General features: G+C 41.7%; 2 protein-coding genes across 4 annotated transcripts; both read right to left on the reverse strand.

The window, feature by feature from the left end:
• Positions 1-228: 228 nt before the first annotated feature.
• inavaa (innate immunity activator a) lies at positions 229-10,989 on the reverse strand. Of its 2 annotated transcripts, none has more exons than XM_082517554.1 (10): positions 9,044-10,989; positions 5,181-5,278; positions 3,783-3,916; positions 3,572-3,694; positions 3,261-3,486; positions 3,118-3,171; positions 2,612-2,837; positions 2,257-2,403; positions 1,492-2,155; positions 229-935 (listed from the first exon to the last, which is right to left on the reverse strand). In XM_082517554.1, exons 2-10 carry the CDS (start codon positions 5,242-5,244, stop codon positions 843-845), a joined length of 1,731 nt encoding a protein of 576 aa, XP_082373680.1. In that variant the 5' UTR covers positions 5,245-5,278; positions 9,044-10,989; the 3' UTR covers positions 229-842. The 2 variants fall into 2 exon arrangements, with proteins under 2 accessions (XP_082373680.1, XP_082373679.1); XM_082517553.1 differs by having other exon boundaries at positions 233-935; positions 2,257-2,406.
• Positions 10,990-11,763: 774 nt separating this feature from the next.
• On the reverse strand, positions 11,764-16,070 carry LOC309696604 (protein FAM107B). Of its 2 annotated transcripts, XM_082517882.1 has the most exons (5): positions 15,807-15,920; positions 14,259-14,286; positions 13,787-13,883; positions 13,527-13,671; positions 11,764-13,410 (listed from the first exon to the last, which is right to left on the reverse strand). In XM_082517882.1, the coding sequence occupies exons 1-5, from the start codon at positions 15,828-15,830 to the stop codon at positions 13,309-13,311; spliced, it is 396 nt and encodes a 131-aa protein (XP_082374008.1). In that variant the 5' UTR covers positions 15,831-15,920; the 3' UTR covers positions 11,764-13,308. The 2 variants fall into 2 exon arrangements, with proteins under 2 accessions (XP_082374008.1, XP_082374009.1); XM_082517883.1 differs by lacking the exon at positions 14,259-14,286 and having other exon boundaries at positions 15,807-16,070.
• Between the last annotated feature and the right edge of the window lie 87 nt (positions 16,071-16,157).

The raw sequence follows: 16,157 nt of genomic DNA on the forward strand, positions 1-16,157 counted from the left end.
GAAACTTGAGTGCAGAGTTTCACACGTACTTTTTGGCTAAGTCCACACACAAATCTTTTTTACGCACACACAAATTCTTTTTACACATACAAATCCTGATTTACAAGTACAAAATATTTATGACCACACTTTGAGCCCATACATAAAGCGAGAGGCGGGATACACTCAGATGGGTCATTTTGGTAATATTTTTATTATAAATATACAAAACATATCAAAACTGATACAATCACTCGGTTAGTAAGAAACACCATACCGCAGTGAAAACTTTCACCAAAATTGCCCTTAAAGGCATCAGTGGTTAATAGGAGTTAATAAGCAAGATTCAAATGTTAAGATTCAGCTCACTTCACATCATTATCAGACAGATTTCACTATGTATATCTACACATATACCTCTAAAAACTCATTGCTGTGCGTGCTTATAGGTGGCTATCATAGTTTTAGTGATAAGTCTATGTTGCAAAAGGGGGGGGGGGTCTTTAAATAATAAATATAGAATATAAGTCAAAAATTATATTAGAAATGAGGAAAGCTATTTTAAATCTACTGTGGGTGAACTGCATGTGCAAAATGTGTTCCAGCCACAAAAAAAGGTCTTCAAACAACAGCAAGTTTATGGTCTTTGTTGAAATAAGCTATGAAACTGTATCAGATTTATTTCACCTCAGATGTATTACCAAATAAATAAAACTGGCATACCACCTTACATTAAATTAATCAGTGATACCAACAGGTCCACGTTTTCTGCATTATGTCAACAAACAATCTCACAGAGAGTCCAAAGACTTAATAAATAAAGGAATGAGTCATCATACTGCAGGGGGTTTTAGGCGTGTCAGCTACACCTGGCTCACAATCTCAGCATCCTCGGCAACAAACCACTGAAGGGGAGTCCCGTCTACAGCCCTCTGGAGAACCAGGTTACCTGAACCCTGTGAAAAAAGTCACAAAGCCAGCACATTGTAAATACATTAGATCTCTAATCTAGTTCAGTAAAAAATATTTCATGTTGTTTTCAAGTGAAAATGTGTCAATTTGCCAGAAATCCCATGGGGACCAAGCAACCTCTAATCAAAAAACAAGAGAAAGTGATGTATTTGAAAAAAAAAAAACCCAAACCAAAACATAAAAACACAGGCTGTTGGCTCTTAGTTGCTAATGCTACCCAGTCAAATGCAAAGCATTAATGCCATTGTGTGACCCACATATCACTAGGACACAAACGTCAATAAAAGAGCTTTAAATTTAGGTCAGTGTAACGAGTAATACCACAAACTAACCACCACCTACTACCAGTTTAACCTGACTTTTTATATAAATAACGGCACACATACTAACTTGAGTACCTTTGCAGTATCCCAGCCCACACTTTTGGAATCACTGATCTAATTTACGAAAGTAACAGCTTCAATGCATTAATATGTTAAGAGTCAAACATATTAATGCATCTTCCGCCGCTGCCTTAACATAGCTGGTGCTTGTACCTACCTGTGCAAAAGGAGGCAGGTGAGGTGAAATGGGGCTCGTAACGCTCTGCTGTTCCCCGCAGCTTGGCAGTAGCTTCTGTAGCTGATTCCTTTGATGCCACGATTTCAGCTCCTCTGATACGACCTCCCGGGGCAGCAGCCTCACGGCGTGGTTTGGGTACTCTTTCAGCGAGGGCGTCCGCACGAGCCTGGTGTAAGGCGGAGGGGGCTTTAAGATGCTTCTCGGTGAAGGTGTCCCCTCCTGCCACTGTCGTTGCTGAGTGCTGCGTGCCACAGTAGAGATGAAGCACTTCCCCATGTCTGGAGCTTGCGGGGAGAGGGGTCCATCTTCCGCCGCTGCCTTAACATAGCTGGTGCTCGTATTTTTGTGCATACTGGGGAAATGAGAGACTCCTTTCTTCTGTGCTCCAAAGTGGAACCCGTAAGGCGGTGGGCAGAGCTTTGGGATCTCAGTCGGCTTCTCCCTGCCAGGAGAGCTAATGCTAGAGGATGACGAGTGCTCTGAGCTGCTGTCCTCAGAGCTGGACTGGTAAGGACGCAGAGGAGAGTACTCCGGGGAGCGCACCATGAAGTCAGCCACGCAGCGTCGCTGGGGCAGCCTAGCTCGACCTCGACTGCTCTCTGAGCTGAAACGCTCCACGTCAGATGGCTTTCTTTTTGGAAGTCTGAGAAGGGATATTGTGTAAAATTTGAAACATTAATACAACATTATTGTCTTTAATTCCTCTGATAATACAAATGACTCTGACATAACTTGTCTGTGTACCTGAAGGACTGGGAGTACTGCCGGCGTATGAACAGCTCCGGGGTGGAGGGGGCGCTGGTGGAGCTGCTGTGACGCAGGGCAGAGTTTTTCACAAACTGAGTGAGAGGAATCCTGATGCTCTCTGCAGACACCTGGGCTGCTGCTGGGCTACTGCACACAGGAGACATGACATGAGATATCGCACACATTCAGAAAAAGGAAGCTTTACTATGTGCTAATCCAGCACAAGAAGGCTGACATTGCACCTGATTTCATCTAAGTTCATCTATCAAATGGAAAACTGTAAAATAAGGTACAATCTAGCTTGGAGTATAATAGTGTATTTCACTAGTTGTTAGCATTCTTCAGTCCTTACCTGGACCTGCTGCTGCAGGCAGACGGAGGTTTGGTGGCCTTTTGGTAAGGATGGTCCAGACTGGACTCCTTCCAAGGGGAATTCTGGATGGGAGCGGGCTCGTGCTCCACACTGAGCTCGCTTGAGGACTGGTGCGATGTCTGCACAGTCTGGGCTGACAGCTGAAGGGGATCTGAATATGAAGCGTCCAACACTGGAGGTGAAAGGGGGCTGGATATGTCCAGATCTATACAGGATTGGAGAGAACATTAAATAATGATTTCTAAACGGAAAACAAGTCAGTAGAGTATTCACTATTTTTAAAAATATTTAAATCACATTATTAAAGTGAGTTTTGGAATTTTAAACCCATATTTGTTTTTACACATGACCCGCAATTAATTTCATAAAAAGACATGTAGAATGATTTGCATGTTGAATGTGACACCATGCTCTATCAGAGCTGTCTTTTCTTCTACTGCATATTTAAATGAATGTCATGATAACCTTAAAATCATTCAGCTCACCATCATCCAGCGCCACCACATCGGAGAGTGAGCTGTCATCAGACATGCACAGATCTGCACACAAACGCCAAACATTTTACATTTCCATTAAGTGCACTGCATGTTGCACAGCCTGGCCTGAAGGGGGCAGCAAAGTCACTCACCTTTGTTCTGGCTGCTGACGCTGGGTGAGTTGCACTCACTCTTGATTCTATGCTGGAACACGGCCTGCTGCAGTTCCTTCACTTTCTTCTCCTCCCTCTTGCACTGCTGCAGCCGGCCCTTCTTCTGTGGCTTACTGAGGTTCTCCTCAAGCGAGAGTTTGCGGGCTGCCTCAAAAATCTGCCGTTGAAGGGCCAATTCAGTTTCCAGCACTTGCAACTCTGAGTGCTAAAAAAAGACAAACTCTGACCTTACATCTCAGCTGATGTGCTGACTCTTTCCACTAACACTTAACACTGATGGTGGTTTGTACCTGTTTATCTAGATGGATCAGACCTTCATCCAGCTTGAATGAAGCACCAATTCTCCTCCGAACACGTGGTGGCTTTTCATCTGGCATCATTGGATAGTCTGAGGACAGTACACCTGTCAGCTCCTGTGAGGACAAAACAAAAGTATTGTTATGATGTAAAAAGAAGCAATCTTCAATACTGATTTAAAGCTTTAATCCAGGAGTCACTTACTGCCTCCCTGATGCAGAGTTTTCGGAGCTCCAGCAGGCAGATCTCCAAACGCTCCTCCAGAGATTGGTGCTTCAGCTTCAGGGCTCTGGTGTGGGTGGTGAGGTCCTTCACTGGGGACGTGGGGCTGTCGGGACCTGCAAAAACACACACAAAATCAGGCTTTACCTGCGTCTGCGTCTGAACCTGACTTAAAATGACTTAAAAATAATTTCACTGTTATATTTTTTATTATATTTTATATAGTGTATATAAAGTGTTGTTATCAGTTCAGCCAGTGCTGCACAACTGATGTGCAAACATTTATTCTCATACCCCGTATAACACGGTCATTATGTACAATACTGAAGCTGTATTGTACTTTCCCGTCTGCATCATATGCTGTCATATAAGCTAACATTTGCTCTGCTGTGACGAGATGTTTTTAAATGCACTACATTATGAATCTGTATTAAATACTATAGTTAAACACAGATCATTTTTCCACAAAAGGCTAATCCACAGAGTTTAATGGAGTCTTTCTTTGCCCACGCTCCACCCCTCCAATTAGTTTCATGACAGACACAGAGTCAGAAAGACACACAGTACCTTCCACATATATTAAAACTGTATTATTCTTATGTGAGCTGATAATGAGTTAAAATAGACAGAGGGCTTATAAAGAGGAAAATGCAAATATTTGAGAAATCTGTTAAAAACATTTTTAAAGCTAAAAAATAAAATAAACCCAAAGTTGAGCCAGCACAATAAACTTCTCTGAGAAGGCAGAAATTACTCAAGCATAACATTAAACAACTAAAACTTAACTTTCTGTTCAGGAATGCAAACAATTTTGCTTCTTAATAATAAAAAATAATAATAATCTGCTTTGCCATTTCTTCTGCTTTTTTGTAACATTTATGAATATCAACATTAATTATATTATAGCATTAAAACTATCATTCTGTTTGCACAGACTGGTGGATTAAGCATTATAGAAACTGCCAATACTTTTCATACAGGGCAGCTATCGCAGAAACCTTACACTGAGTAGCGGTCTAAGAAGTTTGCTATCTTGTTATGTCAGTATTGATACTGGAGCTACAGCAGATATAGTACATCAGTACTGATGTAAAGCGTGGGTTGATAAATAGCAACAAACTTTTAAAAAAATGCTAAAGATGCAGTATGTTAGAGGAAAGTCAGACAAAATGTCCCAATTACATATTTACAAAGTAAAAATATATAAGTTTATTTAACAAAATGTCACCTGATTTATTTATTTTTATTTCATTTCTCAAATGTTAATATAGCTAAGAGCCTCAAATTCCATTAAACTCTTAGTTGTAAGTAACAGTATGAAATCTGCAAAAATGAAAGATGCAGATACTTGACTGGACATCTGTTCAGTACAGTCCTTACCGGAGTTTAGGATAATCCCACTGTCCGTGTCGCTGATCTCTTCTTTACTCTCGATGGCCGTCATCTTGTCTCTCTGCTCTTGACTTTTTTATATATACCTGTTGGAAACAACAAAGTTTATTCAGATTACTAAAATGAGACCGTTTACTGCTAGGAATAAACTGCTTGTATTCCCCCTCACATGGATTTGATAAGTCTGTCTCTGCTGCTTCACTTAACAAAAGTGAAAGACTGGCAAGTGTCCTTTTTACACACTTATCTGTGCAGCTCTCCATCTCCCTCCCCCTCCTCCACCCCTGTCGCCCTCCCTTTGCTCACTCACAAAAGAAGCAGACCCCCACGGTTGACTCGGCACATGTGCGGGGTTAATCTGAATCACGGTGCCATGGTGACGGGGCATGCTGCGGCTGCGGCTAGGGGAGTGTGTCGCCATGAGGCGTGTCAGAGGGCGTTTAAAGAGCCCAGACCCCGAAAAAGAAAGCAGATGGCAGCGGGAATTACCCCACTTATGGACTGCACCTGTTCCCCCTGTGCACCCCTTCCTCGGCTCCCATTCAACCAGTGTCCAGAAAACCCCCTGGGAGCTTTGAAGTGGAAGAATGTCTAAATGCTGGGCTTGTACTCGCAGCATCAGATCACAAGGTGCCTGCTGACTCCTGTGCAATGCTGAGCACAAAAACCTGGCCGACACAATTCTTGTTTATGACCCGCTCTGTCCCATTGTTGCTCTCCAGCAAACATGTGACTAATAATGAACTAAAACAAGGTGTGGAGTGGAACAACAGCAAGAAGAGAAAGACAGTGACAACAACAAATTGGAAATAGGGTTCAACAAGCTGACAGCCATTTACATTCAGACCATGAGTCTGTGTGTGGTTGTTGTCTTGATATTACCTTAGGGTAGCGGAGACAGAGAATGCTGCCTTTATTTTCTCAATTTTGTAGGTCATTTAATTTATTTTGGATCTCACATGTCTCAGACTTCTTCTAAAAAAGCTAGCAGATCACAAGAGGCAACATTATGGTCTCTAACATGGTTAAAGGATGTTATTTCCTTGCCTTGCATCAATGCCACATATTCATAAACTTTTTGGGCCAGCCAAACCTCATTCGAAAAGTGAATGATGTGTCACTGGTCAGGAATAAAAGGGGAGGTAAGATGCCATGAAAATAGACACCACATGACAGTAAGGCTTCTGTGTATAATCCTTAGCTCCTGTGTTTGGTGATTGTATCAGGCCTTTTCCTGTAGAGACAAGGAAGGCACAGAGCCTGCGTGAATGAAAACCTTCTCTGACAGGATATTATTGTGTGTCCTATAGGTTTTCTCCATTCAAAACAGCAACTCATGCGAACTGACACAGCTATGAGCAGCCAGTGGCACAATGGAACACAGCTAAGCAGCTCGAGTTAGTAAAACAACACTGCAACAAAGGGCCTGTGTCCCAAAACCAGCCTAAATAATCTGCTGCAGGCGCAATATCTGCTGACAACTGTGGCTTGAGCGGCTGTGCCGGGTCAATATTGAGACAAGGCTGTTGAGACAGCGAGAGAGTATCAGAATGGAGCAGGGCTGAGATTTTAAGGTGCAAGGTTTTGCTCCCAGACACATGGCTCCATGCTGCAGCAATCTAAAGCTAAATACGTCAACAGGAATCCAGCCTGGTAATCAGAGACAGACAGGGTAATGTGGGATTTACCCACTTACACCCCATAACTGTCTGAAGACTTTCACAAGAGTCTGTGGTCGGAGGTCTAGGCTGATTGAGTGAGTGAGTGGGTGAGTTGGTGGGTGTGTGGATGAGTTTGGGAAAAACTCTCACTTGAAGTCGCAGTTTATTGCCAAAACGCTGATGCCATTCGTCACAGCTTTCATAAGAACCTGGAGCCGTGGGATTGTTGACATTACGCTGTAAAGGAGCGCCAAAAAACCCCAAGACTTTTCACGATTGACTGTGACAGGAATAGCAGTCCATTTCCTGAAGTAAAGCTGCTGATAGCACAGTCTCCACCCGGAAGACCTGATTGATGTAGTCAAAACATCTTAATTCAGGGAAGTGTTTGATCACTGCTTATGATGTCTGCCTAGAAACACATCAGGAGTACGAGATGACTGTCCCACCCATCCTCACTGGTCACTGGACCATGACTGTGTAACATCTACGGAAGTTGATGTTTATGGCAAGAGATCACAATGTGGATTTACTGTCTCCCAGACTTCCCCCACCACCCTTTCCCATGAGCCTCTGGAGCTGCGTACTCCTGGATTGCAGCCATCACCTCCGTGCTCATTACCACTGTGGTCGGCCCTGGAATTACCAACGGGGACCGTGAGGGTTGCCTGAAACCAGACCGAGGCCTGTTCGAACCCTGTAATTAAGATTCTCTTCTGAATGCTGATACTATGGAAGAAACCAAACGACTTTACAGCATGCCTTCTTTTTTTTTCAGAGTCTCATGGAAAGCCAAAATCCATTCAGCAAAATGGATCCGCTCTGTAGACAATATATGCTGCTGGAAGAAAAATGTATCAGAGTGGGGGAGTTGCAGGCAAGAGAAAAAAATGAAGTATTGTATTACAAAGGACATCACTGCAGTGAGATCCTTGCCTTAAGAAGCAGTGCTGAGTTTGAAAAGAGCAGTAAAAGAGGCTGTGATAGCATGAGCTTCAAAAGGAATGGTATCAAAAACTTGATATGTTGTCAGCATCTTTCCTCTGACAAGTTTCATTCAGAACAACACTTTCAGGCAGACAATGCAGGGGTAATAAGCACCAAGCCGATCTGCTTTCAGTCACTGGAGGCCATATGCTGACCAGACACACCAGCTCTGTCACAGCCCAGTGACAGTGTAAATACCAAAGGCCAGAAGAGATCCTCCATTGTTCTCCAGAGGCTGAAACACTGGCTGGGGGTGATCATGATTCATGACACCTTGTCCCTCTGAGTCATCATTTCTGAAGCCTCTGAATGGACACTGATGGTCATCTCAGACCATCGCCGGGATGTGGTTACAGCTTGTCACCCTCAAGTGCCCACCACTCACAAAAGAAGTGGAGGACGACACAGAGGTGTTGTCTCCAGCATCACAGTGACACTTCATGCCTGTCTGTGTTTGTTCTTCTGCTGAGGACAACAAAACAGCTGGTACTGACAAGCCTTTTCCCAACCATAAGTCCTGCAGGGTTGTTTATCTTTCAAAGCAACCTGTTCATTCATTTAGCAGCCCAGTTATTATTGAGTCTGGTGGTTGTATTTCTGACATCTTTTTCTGGTCTGTAGTAGTCAGTGCTTCACTCAAGTAAAAACACCACACCCCAGTAATCCATTACAAGTAAAAGTCTTGGATTTGCATGTTTTCAAGTACTGAGAGTGAGTGTACTTACTCTGTATCATCGCCAGACCATATTATACTAGTGGGTCGTTACTACTGACGCATAAATCAAATAAGCATTTCATAGCTGCTCACTAATCTACACATATCAACACAAGGCACATTATATTTATGGTTTAGCTTAGCTCGCTTTTATATGAGTGTAAAAATAAGCAAGCACACAAGCAGTGAAATAAAAAGTGAAAAAGATTTTCATCTAAACTATGATGGATTAAAGGAGAGATTAAGAGAGAAATGTTTAGATGTGTCATAATAGCATATCCCTTGAAGTTATTTCTGTTTTAAGCATTATATACCGCACAAATAGCCAGTTTGGCTAACTGCTCAGTAACGTTTCTCTAAAATTTAATTGTATAAAAACTTCCAGCTTTGCCTACCTTTTTGCTGTTTACATTAACATCGACGGTTATTTTATGACTTCTTCTTTTTTAGCGGGTGTTGCTAACGCACAGAAAATAGTCTGTACTTACGTTTCAGCTCGCGGTCTGTTCCTCTACATCAGCATCTTTCCTGAGGCAGCGAGAGTTCAAACTTTCTCTGGTCAGATGTGAGGGAAGAGCTCCGGACATCTGTTTCAGACGAGTCCACTTTCTGGATCAAACTACGGGCGAGCTTTGTTGATTTTTGCTTCAGTATTTATGTAAAAATATTCATTTTTAAATTAACTTACATTTAAGTCACAGCTCACGCTTTTGTAAAATAGTAGCAATTTCGGCTTAACCGAATGAGATTTTATTTTTTCTGTCTGCAACGCCCCCCTCGCTTCTTGTATTGGTTTGGTCCGACGCTGCAGACTTTCCAGACACGCTTTGCTTGTTGACACAGCACGCGACTGCTGAGGGGGGGCTTCATTTGAGAAAAGGCACAAAAGGCGACAGGGAGGCGGTAGAGGCAAAGTTTTGTTAAAAGAAAGAAAGAAAACAGGACAGCTGGCTGGTAAGTGCTGGCCGAGAAGACCACGCTCTCCTCTTTCCTCCGCCATGATAATGAAGAATTGTGTACAGCGTGAGCCATTCACACATTAACATAAATAAAACATAATTAAAATGACAGAGAAATATACTTTTAATTGCTGTTTAGTTTCCACAAAGCTATATTTAACCATGTGATCTTCTTTGTAATTCAAATGATATTATTGTGGCACTTGATAAGAAATTGTACTGTGCGTCACTCTTTATTGACCTCTCAAAAGCTTTTGACACTGTTGATCATGCAGTCCTAAAAAACAGACTGCTCAGCCTTGGATTGTCAGAACATGCATTAGCGTGGTTCTCAAATTATCTGAATAATAGAACCCAGTGCATTAAACTTGAAGGTCTTTGTTCTAAATTTGTTGCTGTCCACAAGGGGGTGCCACAGGGCTCAGTTTTGGGTCCCCTTCTGTTCCTTTTATATATCAATGACTTGGGTCAAAATGTCTCAGACACAAATTTGCATTTTTATGCTGACGACACAGTTATTTACTGTTATGGATCATCTCTTGCTCAGGCCATTGAAACTTTACAGAAAGCCTTTGTTGCTTTCCAGCATTCACTTATTCAGCTAAAATTAGTTCTCAATGCTGACAAGACTAAGCTAATGTTGTTTTCCAAGTCAAAGAAGGTCCCGGAGCCTATTCCAGTGGTGTCCACCCTTGAAGGAAATGTCATAGAGATAGTTCATGAATATAAATACCTTGGTGTCTGGATTGATGACTCCTTCACCTTTAAACCACATATAGAGAGACTAGTAAAGAAACTGAGACTTAAACTTCGTTTTTTCTTCCGTAATAAACAGTGCTTTTCTTTTGCAGTAAAAAAACGTCTTGTCACTGCAACCTTTTTATCTGTGTTAGATTATGGTGACATTCTGTATATGAACGCTTCTTCTTCATGTCTTCTAATGTTGGACACGATGTATCATGCTTCCTTGAGGTTTATTACCAATTGTAAATACCTGACCCATCACTGTGATTTGTACTTAAGAGTAAAATGGCCTTCTTTGGCCATTAGAAGACAGGGGCATTGGTACACTTTTATTTACAAAGCTATGCTTGGATTGCTGCCTCCTTATATTTGTACTTTGGTCACAAGGACAAATAGTGGTTCTTACTCCTTGCGCTCAAATGATCAGCTGCTGTTGTCTGTTCCCCTTGTCCGCACAGAGCTGGGTAAGAAAGCCTTTGTCCACTCTGCGCCTTTTTCATGGAACATGTTACAGAAAGACTGGAAACTAACTGAATTGTTGTCTTTAAATGTTTTTAAAACTAAACTCAAAGGCCTACAGGCTGCCTCAATAATGTGTAATTGTTTTGTGTAATTTTAACTTTGTTTGTTCGTATGTATTTGTCTTGAAATGTGCTGCCTCTTGGCCAGGACTCCCTTGAAAAAGAGGTCTTTGATCTCAACGGGACATTCCTGGTTAAATAAAGGTTAAATAAAAAAATAAAAAAAATTTCCATGTAATTCGCTTACATTCATTATTATTATTATTATTATTATTATTATTATTATATTTGATGCTGGTCCTTTTATTATTACTTTGCCTTAGACAATGTTGCACGTTTACTCTTCACTACATTTATTTGACATCTGTAACCAACTCCTGCTCAAGTTCTTACACAAAATACATGTGCGTAACTTATGAAATGCTAAACTATATAAAAAAATTTAAATTATGAGAATAGCCTTTAGGCTATTTGCATGCGTACAATTATACAATAATGTTACCTCACATCTTAACTTTAAAAGTACAGCACTTATGTGTTATTGCACATTTAAAGTTGTTCTGTTAATTCAATTTGCACATGTGGGTTTCTTTTGTGTATGACATAATTGCTAAAACTACTTAAAATAAATTCTGAAACAGCAAACTGGCTACTACTATGTGCCCTCAGCCGGTTGTATCAGTGACCCTTGGGTATTCCTAGTCTATAGATGATGAAAAGCCTTCTCCAGATGGCCTGTGCTTTCTCCTCTCATGGCGTGATGGAATGAAAAGATCAGCTAATTAAGCAGAGTCCCATATCCATGTGAAAGAACCGTGAGAGCCCTCGGGGAGTGGAGCCGCATGCAAATCAGTCCCCAGTGCTTTGAATGGTGTCCAGTGCAACAAAACATCACAGCAAGCTATAAACCTTTCATTTCCACAGCACTCAGACACTCTAAAAAAATCCCAAGTCATGACAGAGAAGAATAAACAAACATGCATATTTTGCAGTGTTGGGGAATTTTTATTCATACAAAACAGCTCTGTTGAAAATGTTCCTCTCAGCAGTTGCATAATGGTCTTTACAACGGACAGAATCAGGCTTAACTGATAGCTCATGCTCATTTGATCCTGGAAGAAGCATGTGAAACTAATTTGGAAAAAAAAATAGTATAATTAGTATAGAAAAACATTTTAAAAAATCCAGACTCATAGCTCAGTGCGAGCTTTCTCTATTATTTCACTTCCCAATCAGAAAAAGAACTGTGACTGACTTTATGGAAGTACACTATATTGCCAAAAGTATTCACTCATTCATATTCAGTCTAGCTGTTTCAATCACTTGTGTGATAAAATCAAGAACCTAGCACGCAGACTGCTTGTACAAACATTTGTGAAAGAATGGGTTGCTCTCAGGAGCTCAGTGAATTCCAGCTTGGTGCAGTGATAGGATGCCACCTGTGCAACAAGTCCACTTGTGGAATTTCCTCATTACTAAATATTCAACAGTCGGCTGTTAGTGATATTACAACAAAGTGGAGGACATTTGGGAATGAAAGCAACTCACCCACTAAGTGGTAGGTCATTTAAAAATCACAAGGATGGGGTCAACAGATGATGAGGTGCAAAGTGCGCAGAGGTCAGCAACTTTCTGCAGTCAATCTCTCCACACTTCTTGTGGCCTTCAGAGTTGCTCAAGAACAGTCTGTAGAGAGCTTCATGAAATGGGTCTCCATGGCCGAGCAGCTGCATCCAAGCATCACGTAACCAAGCACGAGCGTTAGGTACAGTGGTGTGAAGCGCACCGCCACTGGACTCTACAGCAGTACTGACCTGTTCTCTGGAGTGGCAAATCACGCTTGAGTCTGGGTTTGCTAGTTGCCAGGAGAACAGTACTTGTCTGACAGCACTGTGCCAAGTATAAAGTTCGGTAGTGGAAGATTATAGTGTGAGGTTGTTTTTCAGGAGTTGAGCTTGACTCCTTAAGAAACTCTTAATGCTTCTGCGTACCAATTCATTTTGGACAATTTCATGTTCCCAACTTTGTGGGAACTTGACCGACCTGCACAGAGTCCTGATCTCAATCTGACAGAACACCTTTGAGATGAATTAGAGTGGAGAGTGTGAACCAGGCTTTCTCATCCAACTAATGGAATTTTTTGACCTTCTGGAAGAATGGTCAAAAATTCCCACAAACACATTCCTAAACCTTGTGGAAAGCCTTCTTAGATGAGTTGAGTCTGTTGTAGCTGCAAAGGGTGGGCTGAGATCATATTAAACACTACAGATTAAGAATGGGATGTCACTCAAGTTCCTATGCATGTGAAAGCAGACAAGAGAGTGCTTTTGGCAAAATAGTGTATTTCTGGATTACATGTTAGCCTGGTATGAGTGATTGCTTAAACAAAATGTGATAACTCAAAGTACATTGTGAAGAAACGTAAAGCAAAATGGTGTATGCGGGATGTAGCTCTGTAGACTGTGAACATCCAGATTTAGGGCCACTATGGTGAGATGCTGCAGGGGCTGATGGGAGAGCCTCAGGGCCTCACTGCTCAAACGTCTGTGTGCGCCTCAGGTTGTCCTTCACACGGACAAACTCTGGGATCTTCTGCTGACTCTCTCGCTGCCTGATCTCCTCCTGCTCGTACTGTTGGGGGGAAGGACATCAGTTTATCCCAACAAAGTTAAAGAGAAAGCCTGAGAAGAGCCAGGTTGTATTCTGTTAGTATTTTGTGAAATCCCTCTCAGTTATGTGCCTCTTACCTCTTGCAGTTTCTGCTGCCTCTTGCGGAGCTCCATCTCCAGGTCTGAGGGCTGTCGTTGTGCCATCTCCGCCTCCTTGTGCAGCTCCAGTCTGCGCTGCTCCAACACTCGCTTCAGCTCCGGTTTCTCCTCCAGCAGCAGACCCCTTCAAAGTCAGAGCTACAGTTTTACCGACACATGCAAACACAAAATTCCTGCCAATCTCTGTTTCAGTGGGTGACGACTTTAAGACCACAGAGTAAAAGGAGTTTTCGGCGTACCGTTTATGGCTGAGCAGCAGCTCTCGGTGCAGGTTATGATAGCTCGGCGCTTCTGTTGAGGAGCCGTTGAGTTTCTTCTGCTCACTGCTGCTGTCACCTGTGGATGGACCAACTCAAAATTCTTCTTAAAGCTCATAATGTGAAAAAGAAAACAAGTTTGACTCTACCTTGTTATTAACTATCACATGGTAACAGAATGTCCTCATAGTTTTGATTGTTGGAGATACAGAATTGTAACATTTAATCGAAGTGTCATTGAAGATCATTTTAAACACAGAATACACTGCTTCATTCACCCGGCAGTACTGATGGATGAAGCTACTTAATATAAAAGATGATTATTTCTAGCTAATTCTAATCCTACTATAACGACTATATATTTGACTGATAGCAATATTTGATTGGTAACATATACATGATTCTGCTATCAATCAAATCTAATCTATCATTCAACATTTGTGCTTTAAACTACCTTTTTTGAGAAGCCCATATCCCAGTTTCTGTGAGATGTCATATGCAGTCAAACAAGAGAAAAAGAAAAAACGAAGCTCTTTGTTAGTGATTTCACAAGTTAATTACTTTGCATGTGAACACTGATGCACACAGCCTGGTTTGTCAAAACATCTTTGTTGTGATCGTCCCTTCATGTGACAGAGGGTATAATTAGCTAAAGGCTAAAAAAGACGGTGCCTGCTGTGCTGCTTAAGTACGTGAGCTTCGTTTAATGAAGGTGACATAACAGCTCTGCCAGTCTGTCAGAGAGGTAGTTATGCAGTTTTGGTGTGTGACAGAGAGCTTTATTTGTAGTGGCAAATAAAATGATGTAACCACACAGAGTCAGGCCACTTACAGTGGAAGGAAAACGTGGTTGTAACACAATTGTTTACTTCTGCCACACCCACTGAAACCGGATAGCCAGGAGACACAGATTACAGCGACCAGGGAGCAGATGGCAGGTGCTGTTATGACTTGCGTTTCTCAGGCAAAGTCAGGCAAGCCAATAAGACCAAGACGCTGACATAAACAAGTCCAACAGCTGAAATATGATCCCAAACTCTGTATTTGGTATTGTGCCTTTTACTATTCCTGCTGTAGTTATAAGCCTCCAGATTCAGGGCCTTCTTGGGCCCCTGCAGGGGAGATAACCAGTCAGGTGTAAGGCCTGATGAAAGCCATTGTTCCAATTAAGGCCTGAAGGTTTCAGATGGATTACAGGAAGCTCTCACCTACTTGCAGAAATGCTCTGAAGTGTCAGACGTTAGCTTGATGATGCCGCTCTGTGATACTAAGCAATCTGTCTGTTGGACTGAATCAGTCAAAAGATACGTTTTTTGACCATTAATCATTATAATGTTGCTGCCAGATTAAAATACTTTATTCTTCTTAGGAAGTTCAACACAGCTGCCTTGTATCTTCAGGCTGTTTGTTCTTATGTAAAACCATCCAGGCTCCAAGATGACCTTGTTATGTAATCACTTCAGATGTGACTTTGATCAAAGATTGAACAGCAATGTTTTGACATTGCAATAATATTATATCAAATGTTCAAATCAGCTCACTGATCAGAACAATTCGGACTTCGAGACAGCATTTAAATGCCCACCATGGAGCTAAAATATGCACAATGAATTTTGTGTTTAAAACACATAAAAATGCAGAAAAGTCTTTAATGAAAACAGACATTGTGCTGCTAACATATATAGTTTCATAATAACAGAGATTAAAAATAACTATAATGAACTTGTTGAGTATTAGTGTCAATAATATTTAATCTGCAATAACAAGATTCTGTAAGAAGGCACAGTTTATATATTTGTGGTCAAAGTGTCCATCATATGAAAAGTTACACAACATCTACATACTTTAATCACAATAAACTTTGACTGTAAGCCCACTGAAGCAACACATGTGGTCTGACCAAAGGTGAACTAAACCTTTGACAGATGGACATCAGACCAGACACTGACCTCTCACTCACTAGACGGCGGCAGCGCTGCAAGTAAACAACTAGAAAACTCACTTTTTTTACAGCTGACCCCTCCATGGCAGGATGGTGGAGGCCCACTGTCTTGTGCCCAGCAGCAGCGTTCCTGTTTTAGTCCATTGCTAAAAGAATTGCACGTCCTCACTCCGTCGGTCAATCGTCTTTTTCCTTGCTGCATCCAAGGCCAGCATGTTGTTGATGACAGATCCACAGACTCAATGTGCCATCTAGCAGTAGTCAATAGTGGTAGTAGACACTGAAATCTTATTACGCCATTCTAGATTACTTCACAACCCCCACACGGCATAGGATGTTAGATTAGGTAATTGCCGCTGACACAAATGCAGCTTAAAACCAACCTAACACGGTACTATTACCAGTCGACTC

The sequence above is a fragment of the Aulonocara stuartgranti genome (assembly GCF_965226115.1).
Source record: "Aulonocara stuartgranti genome assembly, chromosome: 20".
Lineage (NCBI taxonomy): Eukaryota > Metazoa > Chordata > Actinopteri > Cichliformes > Cichlidae > Aulonocara > Aulonocara stuartgranti.

Bases quoted from the DNA above. Each gene is read 5' to 3' on its own strand.
- inavaa (XM_082517553.1), bottom strand. From the start codon at position 5,244: ATGACGGCCATCGAGAGTAAAGAAGAGATCAGCGACACGGACAGTGGG. The intron at 3,172-3,260 runs GTGAGTGACTTT...GTTTGTGTGCAG, and splicing joins CGTCAGCAGCCAGAACAAAG to ATCTGTGCATGTCTGATGAC. The intron at 2,838-3,117 runs GTGAGCTGAATG...AATCCTGTATAG, and splicing joins TGTGGTGGCGCTGGATGATG to ATCTGGACATATCCAGCCCC.
- LOC309696604 (XM_082517883.1), bottom strand. From the start codon at position 15,948: ATGCAGCAAGGAAAAAGACGATTGACCGACGGAGTGAGGACGTGCAAT. The intron at 13,884-15,806 runs GTGAGTTTTCTA...GTCCATCCACAG, and splicing joins AGGGGTCAGCTGTAAAAAAA to GTGACAGCAGCAGTGAGCAG. The intron at 13,672-13,786 runs GTACGCCGAAAA...CTGACTTTGAAG, and splicing joins CTGCTGCTCAGCCATAAACG to GGGTCTGCTGCTGGAGGAGA.